General features: G+C 41.8%; 1 protein-coding gene across 3 annotated transcripts in view; it reads left to right on the forward strand.

Annotated features, from left to right (window-relative positions):
• Nucleotides 1-12,097, forward strand: part of asic1c (acid-sensing (proton-gated) ion channel 1c) — a 104,964-nt gene that overhangs the window by 78,813 nt on the left and 14,054 nt on the right. For 2 of the 3 annotated variants that reach the window (XM_069684546.1, XM_069684547.1), the window contains exons 1-3: nt 4,140-4,781; nt 8,387-8,537; nt 9,062-9,189. In XM_069684546.1, the coding sequence (XP_069540647.1) occupies nt 4,140-4,781; nt 8,387-8,537; nt 9,062-9,189 (921 nt within the window). Of the gene's footprint in view, nt 1-4,139; nt 4,782-8,386; nt 8,538-9,061; nt 9,190-12,097 lie in introns of those variants that run through there. The other variant, XM_069684548.1, reaches the window with a different exon arrangement.

A 12,097-nucleotide genomic window follows, 5' to 3' on the forward strand; every position in this document is an offset into this window, starting at 1 on the left:
TAGAGGAGGCTTTCTATAGAACCTCATGTTGTATATTCAGTTACTCCTGATGGGCAGGCCGGCGTCTTGCATGGCAGCTGTGCTCCAATCCTTACTTGAGTGAGTGTTTGTGAATGGATGAATTAGGGGCAGAATTGTAAAGCGATTTGTCTGTTATGGTAGAAAAGTTATTAAGTGTGGGCCGTTACCTTTTACATCAGTCTCTTTGAATTGTTGCTGTGCTCTCTATTTTGGCCCGCTGAAGACGTAATCTGTGTCTTCGTCGATGTCAAAGTAAACAACTGATTTCTAACACAATCAGTATCAACTTAAGGTGACATTATGTCAATGTTGTGTTTGCAGCTTGTTTCTGCCGCCCCCAGGTGGCCAGAAAAATCAATCAGTTAAAGTTTAAGACAGAAAGGACTGAAAATCTTCACTACTGAGACACTGAAACTAATTTTGTCAGATAAATGACTTAAAGAGCTGATAGAAGTCTTCTTTAAATTCACTAATCAGTTAATCGTTTGTAACCTTTATTTAATTAAGTTATCTCAGAGGGATAAAGTTGTAGGGAGAGAAACTTGGCCACAGAAAAAGATGTAAGCACAGAGACAGAACACAGATAGAGAGAAGGAGCCAGTCTCACTGAAGCACAAACAAAACCAAAAGAACGTAAATTGAGTGATTAAAATGTAAAATGAAAGATATAAAGTGATGGCTCTAATCAGACAATCAAACCTAAAATATTCGTCCTCCTGCTTAAATGTAGCACACAGTGAAAGGCTGACGTTAAAGTCCAGCTGCAGTCAGAGACGGAAAGCACATGTTCAAAAGAGTAATGATGGTGGTCATGCATTGGCCGTGTGTAACCCCTGCAGCTGGGAGTAATGAAATTGAGCTTTGGCCAAACTGCTGACGATTCAGAGAGCAGGAGAGCCGCCCCCTCACGCCTCCACTGGGCTCGTATAGCACAAATGAGCTGGGGCATTTAACTCACCAGTTAAATGTGCCTGATATCTATTGACATGTTTCCAAAGAAACCAGGGCCAAAGGAAATCAATGCAGCTGGTCAGTGAGCGGACAAACCAGCTATAAGTCTGATAAGGGGCTATTGTTGGACTTATTTACTCGCCTGCCGCTCATGCTACATTAGTGTTTTTCTCCTCTTTGTTATGCTTTCTTATGAAGCCTGAATCCCAGTTATCAAGCAAGAGCCTATTATTCCCTTTGATTGGATCGCATCCTAACAAAACGCTTTATTCTGCAATTAAAAAAAAGCCCACCCTGTTGTTTCGCAGAACAGAAAAGGTTGGAGCATTAGCCTACAAAGAAAGTAATCGCCGGCATCCGTCTTGTCTGGAAGGCAGGAAAAATAGGCGTGGTGCAGACATGACATACAGTAGCTGTTGGGGGAGCTGGATGCCGGCAATTAATTCAGTTGTTTTGCAGCCCGAAAGCCCAGAAAACGCACAGAGGGAAAATAACCATTACCACATGACTGAACCTGTTACTTTGGCTCCTCTTTATTTTCCAGTATGCACACGTTCGGAAATGTTATCACACTGTTAGACACCGAGATAACTGCTCCGCACAGTGCACCCCCTCTCGTTTAGTTATTTATTGATAGTGTTGGCTGTAATTAGATTTCCCGTTTTCATAATCTCCTCAATAATGATGTTTTCATCGAAGTTAAATAACAAAGGTGCTGGTAGGAACAGAGGACTCCAAGCGCATAATTACATCCAGGCTACAGTTTGACCTTTTGGTATTTTCCTGATGCAGAAAAATCGGTTACGTTTTTAAAGTAGTAAGCCACAGAACTGAATCACTGTGTAGTCTTTACAAACATGTCATTAATAAAGTCTTCAGCTCGAAATGAAAACATCCGACAACATTAATCACACGTTCTTCTATTTAAGTATTAACTCATCTTTGGGTTTGATTAAAGGAAATCATATTGTGCCACTGTTTGTTTAAAAAAGACTGGGCATTTATAGCACAGTACAGTCATTTTTTTATTGTAGGATATTTTGCATCCTGTATTGTTCTATCTGTTTTATTGCTGTGGAGTCTGTTTAGTTCTGTTTCTTGTGTGTTTGTTGTTCATTTCATGTGTTTTAAAGGTCCATCTAGGGACGGGCATTGCAAATTAGCCACTGCTATAAATGCTGTAGTGTGTGGCATCGGTCATACTTGTCCCTATACAAATAAACGTTAAATAAATAAATGATGCAGCCAATAAAAAGGCACAACAGATCGATTAGTTATTATTTTGATGCAGGTTTGCTGGCTATTGGACTGAGTGGGAACTCACGTTTGCATGATGCTAATTCTATGCTAAGCTAACAGTCTGCTAGCTTTAGTTTCAAATTTAGCGTACACGTATGATAGTGATGCAATCTTCTCTCAGCAAGGAGTTCATTTCTCAAAATGCTGAATTATTCCTCTGAAGTAAAATTCATTTTTCACATGCTCAATTTTTATAACTACCGTAAAATCTGTAATATAAGCGGCACCGGAATATAAGACACAATCTGCTTTTGGGGATATCCCAGAGGGAAAAAGGTTTTCTATTGCTATTTATTAATAAAAGTTGAGTCTGCAATCCTGCTAGCTACTGGTGCTTAGCCTACAGTAACGTTGAGTGTGGCAGCTGCACTGGCGATCATGATGGCGCATGCCGTTGACAAAGCTTTAGCTACATTATAGCGCCATCGTCAGGGGAAAATACCTTAACGCAGTAAAATGTCTCTCTCTGCATTTTATGATGGTATATTGGTCGCACTGCTATATGGACGCAGCCCACTTTTTAGATGATAAAAAAAGTGTTTGAAGTGAGTCAATCCCACCTTTTTCTGTTATATTTAAGCGTCAAAATCTAATTATTTTATTACAATTTATTCCAGGTAAACTTGCAATTAGTGCCGTATTCTCCAAGTACACACAGTAATCAACATACTGGCTATTTTCCACTATGAAGGATCATTATTTACAACCATATGTCACCACAGCTGTGATCAGTCTACTCAGCCAATACTCACATCACAGAAAAGATTCCAGCTAACGGAACGAAAAAAACACTCTCAGTATGAGGCTGAGCCTTCTGCAGAGCAGAGTGCTCTGATAGTCTCACATAATTGGAGCAAAGCACCTTTAATATCAGCCAGAGCTACATCTGCATGCAGCACAATGTCAGCCCTCATTACACTGCATTTGTGAAATAATATTTGACATGAAAAGGAGAACTACAAACTGAACTGCACATTTAGAGGGGGTTTGGCTGTGTTTTTCTCCAACTAGCTGTCTCCCCTCACTTATTAAATATAAAGATATATTGATCCAGGAGAAAGCTGCGGATTCTGAAACATTAAAGAACATCAGCCTTCATCGTTTTTCTGTGCCAGAATTTCTTCATTACAATTATTTCTAATTTGATTGATACCTTCCCGCCCGCCTCTCTGTACCATTGGAGGTCTACTTCATCACCGGAGGAAAACAATTTCATCCACTGGCTCCACCTCATTCTCCATTCGACTGTAGAGAGAGTGTGAGTAGGGGGGCAACAAGCTTTATATTCCCTTCTGCAGGCTGCAAGTCAACAGACTAAAAAGCATCTCTTCAATCTGTGGAAAAAGGGAGGAGTTGAGTTCTGGGCAGCTACTGCACAAAGAGAGAATCCACCGAAATCTGCAAGTATTGTCTGCCACTGGAGAGGGAGATGGAGGAGTGAAAGATCTGAGCAACAGGGGTAAGCCTCTCCGGATTTTCAAAGTGATTGCCTGTGGGAGTGAAGTCGTCGCTTACATCTGCAATTATCACGTCCATTTATCCATTGATGAAGGACTGGTGAGGGTAACGCTTGATGGTTTTTGTTAATGGAGTGATTCAGCTGTTTTTGTCTCATAAAGGAATCATTATGTAAATCAATTTTTACCTCCCCCAAGGAGCTCAATTCCTTTGTTTATATCTTTACGGAAAATCATTTTCCAGCCTGAACAGTGGGACGGCTGCACGTTAGGACTCCTGTCGCTGCTACCTGGATTTGTGATACATAAACCTGGAGATGGAGAAAGACAGTGTGTAAATTGAGGATGTTCAGGGTGGGCTACTAAGAAACTGTATTTGGTAAAGACGCGCCTGTCTTGACAGAAGTGATTATGGGTGAAGCAACAACACCCGAATCAGTTGCCCTGGGGCAACACAAACAAACTGATGCCCAAGAGACCCCTCTTCAAACCACTGAGTCCAGCTCATGTAAACCATCATGGAAAAAGATCACAGTGGCGTTCATAATGAGGACCAAAGTCCACGGTTTGAAGTTTGTCTTCTCTCCAGACAAGTCCAAACCCCAGCGAGTCATCTGGATCATGGCCTTCTTTCTTTGCGTCAGTCTCCTGTGCACCTGGTCCTGGAATCGAATCCTCTACCTGATGTCCTACCCGGCGATCACAAAGATCTACATGGTGTGGGCTCACAACATGTCCTTCCCAGCTGTTACTTTCTGCAATAAAAACGTGTTCCGGGTATCCACTCTAACCAAGGAGGACCTGTACCACAGCGGTTACTGGATGGACCTCATGTATCCCAATCACACGGTGATGGAGAAGAGCCTGTCCATCCTTAAAGACAGCCACAAGCAGGGTCTCCTGAGCCTGCTGGACTTCAACAACTACAACCCGCACCCCGAGTACCGCATCAACACCACCGAGATGATGGGACGCCTCGGACACCAGCTGGAGGAGATGCTGCTGGAGTGCAGGTTCCGAGGGGAAAGCTGCACCCACAGAAACTTCAGCACTGTATGTACAGAGAGATAGATGGTGTTTGCCAGGTGTGGATGTGGATGTTGTTTACAAGGTGTGTTAATAATTCATGGAAGCATTTGACTAGGCACCCTTCAGCAGGCATTCTCTCAGGGTGTTATATGGTGTTGCTGTTTCAAAGCTGCAAACAAGCCTGTCCTGTTTTTGTCTCTTAGACATGACAGCTTGTTCTTATTAAACTTGTCTTCAAAAAGAAACTACAATGACACCTTCATGTTGTGGTAGAAAATCAATGTCTTTAGTGTCACACTTGATTGTTTCTTATTCAGTTACTGGCGAGTTCTTGAGTTCCCAGTCGCTCCCAGTTACACCTTTTTTGCTGGAATATCACTGAAAACAAAATTAAGGAGGAAAAATGATTTCATTAATTATTCAGATGTCGTAAGTCAGTTCAGATTAAAATAGCTTCTCTTATTAAACATCTGCAGGGCATGTGGAGTCTTGTTTCAAAAAGGCAGCTGAGTTTTCATATAAAACCAGACGTACGTCTATTACACCCTTGAATTTAAGCACTGAATGCTGCATGGAGGAAGTGGATGCAAACCTTTTCTATCAAATACTTCCAACACAAAGTGACGGCTTGTAAAGTCGTTTTCAAATTCCTAAAAGCTGAATAGAGAAAACCTCTGCAGTGAGAAGTAATTTAGCTCTGCAGCACTGGGAATGATTTAAATCTGGCAACATTAATGTAAATTAAATACACCGACTTGTCACTGCATCACATCTTACAACCTGCCTCTGTGGAGCTCCCAAATATCAAACATGTAACTGTGACACTGTCAGCTCTACTTGAGCTGGTTGAAATGCAAAATCCTGCACATTACGAAATGTCAGCTGTCCATGCGGCTTCCCTGTTTTGCACAAAGCCTCCATAATCAGTCTCCATGGCCGGATAGGGCTCATAATTGGGATTTAAAGTGTGTTTTGCGCTTGCATCTTCATAAGCTACACACGGTGCGAGTGAATGAAGCTCCGATTATTTTATCTCAACTTAAATCTGAATCTTTAAAACGAGGTCTCTTGTCTCTTTGTAGACCTCATTATACAGGCAGCAGGGGGAACGGACCAAAGCTCTGTCTTATCTGTCTGAGCTGCATGTTCGCCTCTCTCAGTCTGGACATGGACCACTGAGTCTGATCTCCTGAGATCAGCTTTGCCATGCCGGTTGGTTTTTTTTGCCAGAAGCCCTCTTACCAGGACAGGGCAGTGAAAAGGAACCATTGACAGATGACATCCGCTTCCTTCCTGGTGTTATGTAGTGTTTTAAAATTCAGTAAGACAGACATGAAGCAGCCACAATTGTCTGTCTGGGTGCTTTGGTACATGTATGACCTGCTTCTGTCTGCCTACCATGGATGTTTGAACAACAACGATGATTAATGTGGGAAGCACGGATCAAAGTGGGAATCTACTCTTTAAAATAGGTCATAATAATTTGACTATTTGAGCAACTTTAATAGCTGCTTCTGAAACTACACCATTAATAATTCATGTTAAAGTCACCTTTGGATTTATTTCATCTTTGAAAACCTGAACTTATGGTGCCAATTCCCCTCAAACACATTCAGGCTCCATTTCTCAGAAGTTTTAATTGTCAATTTAATTGTGCGTCTGAATTCACTGATGCAATCTGTTTTTTGGCTTACCTCGAATATTTGAAAGCCAAAAACAATTAAACAAAGAGGAGAATTTAAACAATATACATTTAAATTGCTAAAATAAAACTTTTTTGCAGTTCCTTGCAATACTAAAAAAGACTAGTTCAAAACCTAGTATGTGGCTGACTGCATCAGGTTAATGTGCGCTTTTGTGGGCAATGTGTTACAAGGACTGTCCTTATGAGGCCGATGAAAATGTGTTTGAAAGCAGGTGCGCTCTGCAGACGTAGGTGAGGACAGCGGACGAGCAGTGGACGAGCAGCTCCGCCTACTCCCCGAACAAAGTATCCAGAGCCTTATAGACAGAGAGTCGCGTCAGTGGAGGTCCAATATGCTCCATGATCCGCCATTGCGATGTCGCATCTCTCTCTCTCTACAGCTGTGAAAGTATCGTCACTCACTCACTCAGTCAGTCAGTCACATACAGACCCATGTGTTTAGTAGTGACTACCCTACACCACACTATCCTGATGTTCCAGTATAGCCGTGACTCGTTCACACTGAAGACAAACAAACAGCTCCAGGAAAAATTAAGAGAGAATCCAAATGTTCCTTAAATCAGCATCTCTCTCTACGTCATGGCCAGCTCAGTCCAGATCTGAACCCCACTTAAAACCTCCTGAATGTGATCAAGAGGAAGATGGATGTTTACAAGCCATCGAACAAAGACGAGCTGCTGTAAGAGTGGCCTAACGTAACCCAACAGCCATGTGAAAGACTGGTGGAGAGCATGCCGAGATGCATGAAAGCTGCCATTAAAAACCAGGTTATTCCACTAAATACAGATTCATGACCTCTTCCTAATTGAAACATTAGTATTTTGTTGTTGTTTTCTTTGCATTATTCGAGGTCTGAAAAACATCTTAACCAGTCGTCATTTTCTGCAAATAAAAGACCTAAAAGAGAATATTTATTTGGAGGGATAAATGTTGTTTACACAAACACATCTATGCAGGTCTCTTAATTCTTTCCAGAGCTGTATATTGGTGCATATGAACGTGTGTGTGACTGCATGTAAGTCAAACACAATCTGACAGCGGATTGTGTGGTTGGAGCTGCAGGTCTTTTTCTACATTGTGTTTAATGCATGAGGAATAGATACTCCAGTTCTTCAGAGTGTTGCATAACCAATCAATTGTACAGTTTCATAGGCTTATCTCAAATTGCTTATCTTGAATGTGCTGAAGCGCTTCAGCTGTGTTCAGAATTTCAGGCTTTCTCGTTCTTTATCAAAACTGTAGACTTTGCTCAATACAAAATGACATATTATTTGTGATAAAGATTTATTTCACTTGTTTTGCAGGGGACGGAAACTTTTCCAATCACAGAGAAATTCTCTAAACTTGAAATGAAATGTCATTCTGTCAAGTGTGACTACTGAAGAAGAAGCTGAGAATGAATAACTAAAGGCGTCTGGATTTATTAAATCACAGAGATATTTGGTGGCAGCAAATCTACTGTAGCGATTTCAAATCAAATGCTAAGCACCGCTGAGCTTCTCTGGCGCAGGTTCGTTCTCTGAAGAAGTCGAGACACACACACGTCTCCTCCAAAACCCAATTTAGAGTTTGTTTGTGTGTCCAGAGAGCCTCCACCTCAGATGTTTCTTATTTATGGCGGCAAAATACTACATTCACTCTAAGTTACTCGAGGGAAATTTGGAGGAAAATTGGGTAAAGATTGATGGCTACTGCTCCGGCTGGTGCTGCAAAGAAACTCTCATTAATTCTTCAAATCAGAGCCAGGTGCCTGTTTAAAGCCGGCGTGCTCTCTCTGATAATCACAAAACCTCTGCAATGATTAGCTGTCCTGCACAATTACGAGCTGACATGTAATACATCTCGTACAGGTGCGCGATCTAGCACAGGGTTCGACTTTCATTAACACTGGTGTTCTCTCTGTGTGCTCTTTCTTGTCCCGCAGATTTACACCCGCTACGGAAAATGCTACACGTTCAACTCGGGATTAGACGGCAACCCTTTGCTGACCACGTTAAAAGGCGGCACAGGGAACGGCTTGGAGATCATGTTGGATATTCAGCAGGATGAATACTTGCCTGTTTGGGGCGAGACAGGTCAGTGCTCGCTGCATTCGTGTTTTAACTTGTATAACCATCGTGTTGGATTACCCAGAAAACCCCACCTACTCTTTGACCCCTTTCTCATATCTTTAACATGTAGGAGTCTTGCTTGATATTCCCAGGTCTTCCCCCTCACTTCACTGATAAATGTCTGCAGGATACGAGCTAGATAGAAGTGATTTACTCGCATGTTTAATAGCACATTATCTTGATATGTTTCTCCAGGTCTACAACTCACAACACGTCTAATAAATTGCATTCATTGACATATTGTCTTCAATTTTACTGCAGACAACAACACCACTGTCCCTACATTCATAAAGTATACAACCTGTAATAAATCCTTGATTGTAAATCTGTTTAATGCGCATCCACCACACTAACATATGAGTATCTCTCTTGATAGCTCTCAGCATGGGCTGTAAGAGCACTTAGTGTAAGAGCCAGAGCCAAAAAAAAGCGGGTTTCCCTAGGCCTGCATATTTGTTGTTACATTTTCTGGCGTGCTGTATCCACAGATGAGACCTCCTACGAAGCAGGCATCAAGGTTCAGATCCACAGCCAAGACGAGCCGCCCTTCATTGACCAGCTGGGATTTGGTGTGGCCCCTGGTTTTCAAACTTTTGTGTCATGTCAGCAGCAACTGGTACCTAACGTTCAGCCTCCTCCCCTCCGACCTCGACCCTCCTTTTTGCGCCGCTTCTTCCTGTGTTTGTCCCCTAATCCTCCCCCAGCAAGTGTCCATTACCTCTGTGTTGCAGAGCCTGGAGCAAAATCAGATCTACGGTTTACCTCTTGAGGGAAATGAGCAGTTAAGTAGTTAAATAAACACCCAGTCATTCAGTGTAGATGAAACTGAGAAATTACAGCAGCCAAGGAATACCGATCGAGCGGGGCCAAGTAATGACTGAAGCAAGCATACTGTGCTTAGCCGAGCCAAAAGCACCGCAGACTACACAGCATGCAGAAATATCTGGCAGCTCACAGTGTTTGTTTTTACTTTTCATAGTGAGGGAGAAAAATATGAGCACTGCTTATTTGGATGCTGTGAAAATTATCTCTAGCGGCGTATACAAAGAGAAGGCAGAGGGAGACTCAGAACTCAGACAGCCTAAAATGATCATAACTTTAGCTCTGTTTAATAAGAAAGAAAGCTAATTCCAGTGTTTGAAGGCAGAAGTAACTATTCTTATGGTTAACATCCAACATTAAAGTGATAATCTCAAAGAGCTCAGTTTTGTTCATATGGCGTCACCTATAGCGAGAAACGGTAATTGCGGGAGCACACTTCCAAGATATCCAGACAGTGTCGCATGTGTGACGTCGACACGTTTGTTTCTTTTTCTTTGGATTTTCACTTATTTTTGAAGTTGTATATGTAGTCATCGTTCAGCAATATCAATCAATCAAATTTTATTTGTATAGCGCCAAATCATAACCAGAGTTATCTCGAGACACTTTACAAAAAGAGCAGGTCTAGACCGACTCTTTGTTATGTTATTTAAAGAGAGGCCCAACATGAATCACCAGGAGTAGCACTTAGCAACATTCGGCACATTGGCAAGGAAAAACTTCCTTTAACAGGCAGAAACCTCGAGCAGAACCAGACTCATGTTGAACAGCCATCTGCCTCGACTGGATGGGCTGCAGGATAGAGACAGGCAAAGAGAGCAACAACAACATATGTTCTTGTTACAACAACAACATATGTCCTTGTTACATCAACAACAACAGGTAATACATACTTATGGTTACAATGCCAATAATAGCGGTACACAATAGTAGATTACCGTTTACTCGCAACACACACAGAGACCGGGAAAGCTCAGCCTACCCTCTCTGGCAGACCAACCACTGCTTGCTGATGGGAAACGCGTCACTAACTGGGCCCCGCTTGTGATTTTTTCGTAAAGTTTTTTGCGTAAGCCGCACCAGACAGCCAGTCTGTAACTCTGCAAATGCAAAGGCTTTCATCAGTGGGCCATAGGCTCAATCACCATTGTGTTACCTCATTCGGCGATAGATAGTAAATTAAATAACAGACATTTATTTAAATGAAAATCTTCTAGATTATCACTTTAATATCAAAAATCTTAAAGTAGTATTAAACATTATGGAACATTTTCCCACTGAAAATAGTCTTTAAACGATCTCTTGGCAGCAGCATTTCACTAAAATCAGACCCCTTTAAAGACTCACTCCAAATGTCTGACGTCTGAAGTCATGTTTTGATGTTAAACTGAACCATTATAAGGAGCTTTCTGTATCTTTCATCATGCTACTTTATTCCCCAAATGTGCTTTATTAGATGAGAAAGATGACCCCCTTCTCGACAAGCTTTAAAAAGTGTTATGATTTAAGGTAGCAGTAAAACGAGTGTTTGGGCACACAATATACGGGGAAGCAGAACCGCCTGTGGCAGGTTTGTTTAATGTTTTTAGTGCTCCAACTATCCGTTTACTGCGACCAGTGAAGGATGAAAAGTAGTAACTATAGTAAAGCCAGCATTGATTGGACGGCTCTTGTGCAAGGTCATAACACTGAGCTCACATGGATTTCCAATCCACATCTAATCATACTGTACAGCCGTAATGGGATATCGCCACGACAACCAACTCAGGTTGTGTCTTTCAGCCTCCTCTAGACTAGCACTCGAGCCAAACAGCAGTGTTTTGGGATTTCAAACAGAAACAGTGACAGAGCCGGGAAGTATCCTCTGACAAACACTACAACCCTCATTGTAAGTCATGAGAAAATGGCGCCTGTGCCACAAAGGATTTCAGTTTTCTGCAGTGATTGCTTTTGAGATCAAGTGAATTTGTGTATTGCGCCGCAGGCTCATTAAAATTTCCACCACATAATCAGTCCTTGTGAAGTCTTGAAGTAATGGATACTCCAGCAGTAAATTAACTTCATTATTTCAACAATTAATCGTGTCCAATTTCACTGATTTTGCTCCTTAAGTTAATGGTCTTGGTCAGTTCTCGAGCATGAGATAAATGATCAAACAAAATGTTCCAACCCCCTTTTTTAAGCAGAATAACATGGGATTATTGAGGCAGAGTCTCCTAAAGCAGACACTTGGACACCACAAAGATGACAAATTGTCTTTTTTGAAACATATCTCTGTCTCACTCTCTTTTTCCTTCTCTGTGCAAGTGTTGTAAAAAGCTCCAAGTGTATCATCATTCAGCCATCGCCGAGACGGGAATCTGATCTATTAATCACCATCGCAAAGTTTCCTCCTGAAAGCTGAAGTGCGAGGATCGCCATTTATAATCATGACACGAGCGCCGACACTGGTGACAGCTAAATGACATGTTTATGATGTAAAAGATGTGCTGAATTAATTAGACTGTCGTTAACGTTTCTCCAGCTTTCATTTCAATCAGTCTCCGACGAGAACGTTGACACTCTCGGAGTGATCGCAGACAGTTGGCTGAAGCTCTAATGATTTCGAGCTTCTGTCAGAGGAGTTTTAATTTGTAGTTGCAGCATATGACTGGAATCAAAGACCACGCCACCAAATTGTGGACTAATTGTTGAACTTTGAG

This window comes from Semicossyphus pulcher, unplaced genomic scaffold (assembly GCF_022749685.1).
Source record: "Semicossyphus pulcher isolate SPU_LCO1_2020_fin unplaced genomic scaffold, fSemPul1.0.p SCAF_7, whole genome shotgun sequence".
In the NCBI taxonomy this organism is placed as follows: domain Eukaryota; kingdom Metazoa; phylum Chordata; class Actinopteri; order Labriformes; family Labridae; genus Semicossyphus; species Semicossyphus pulcher.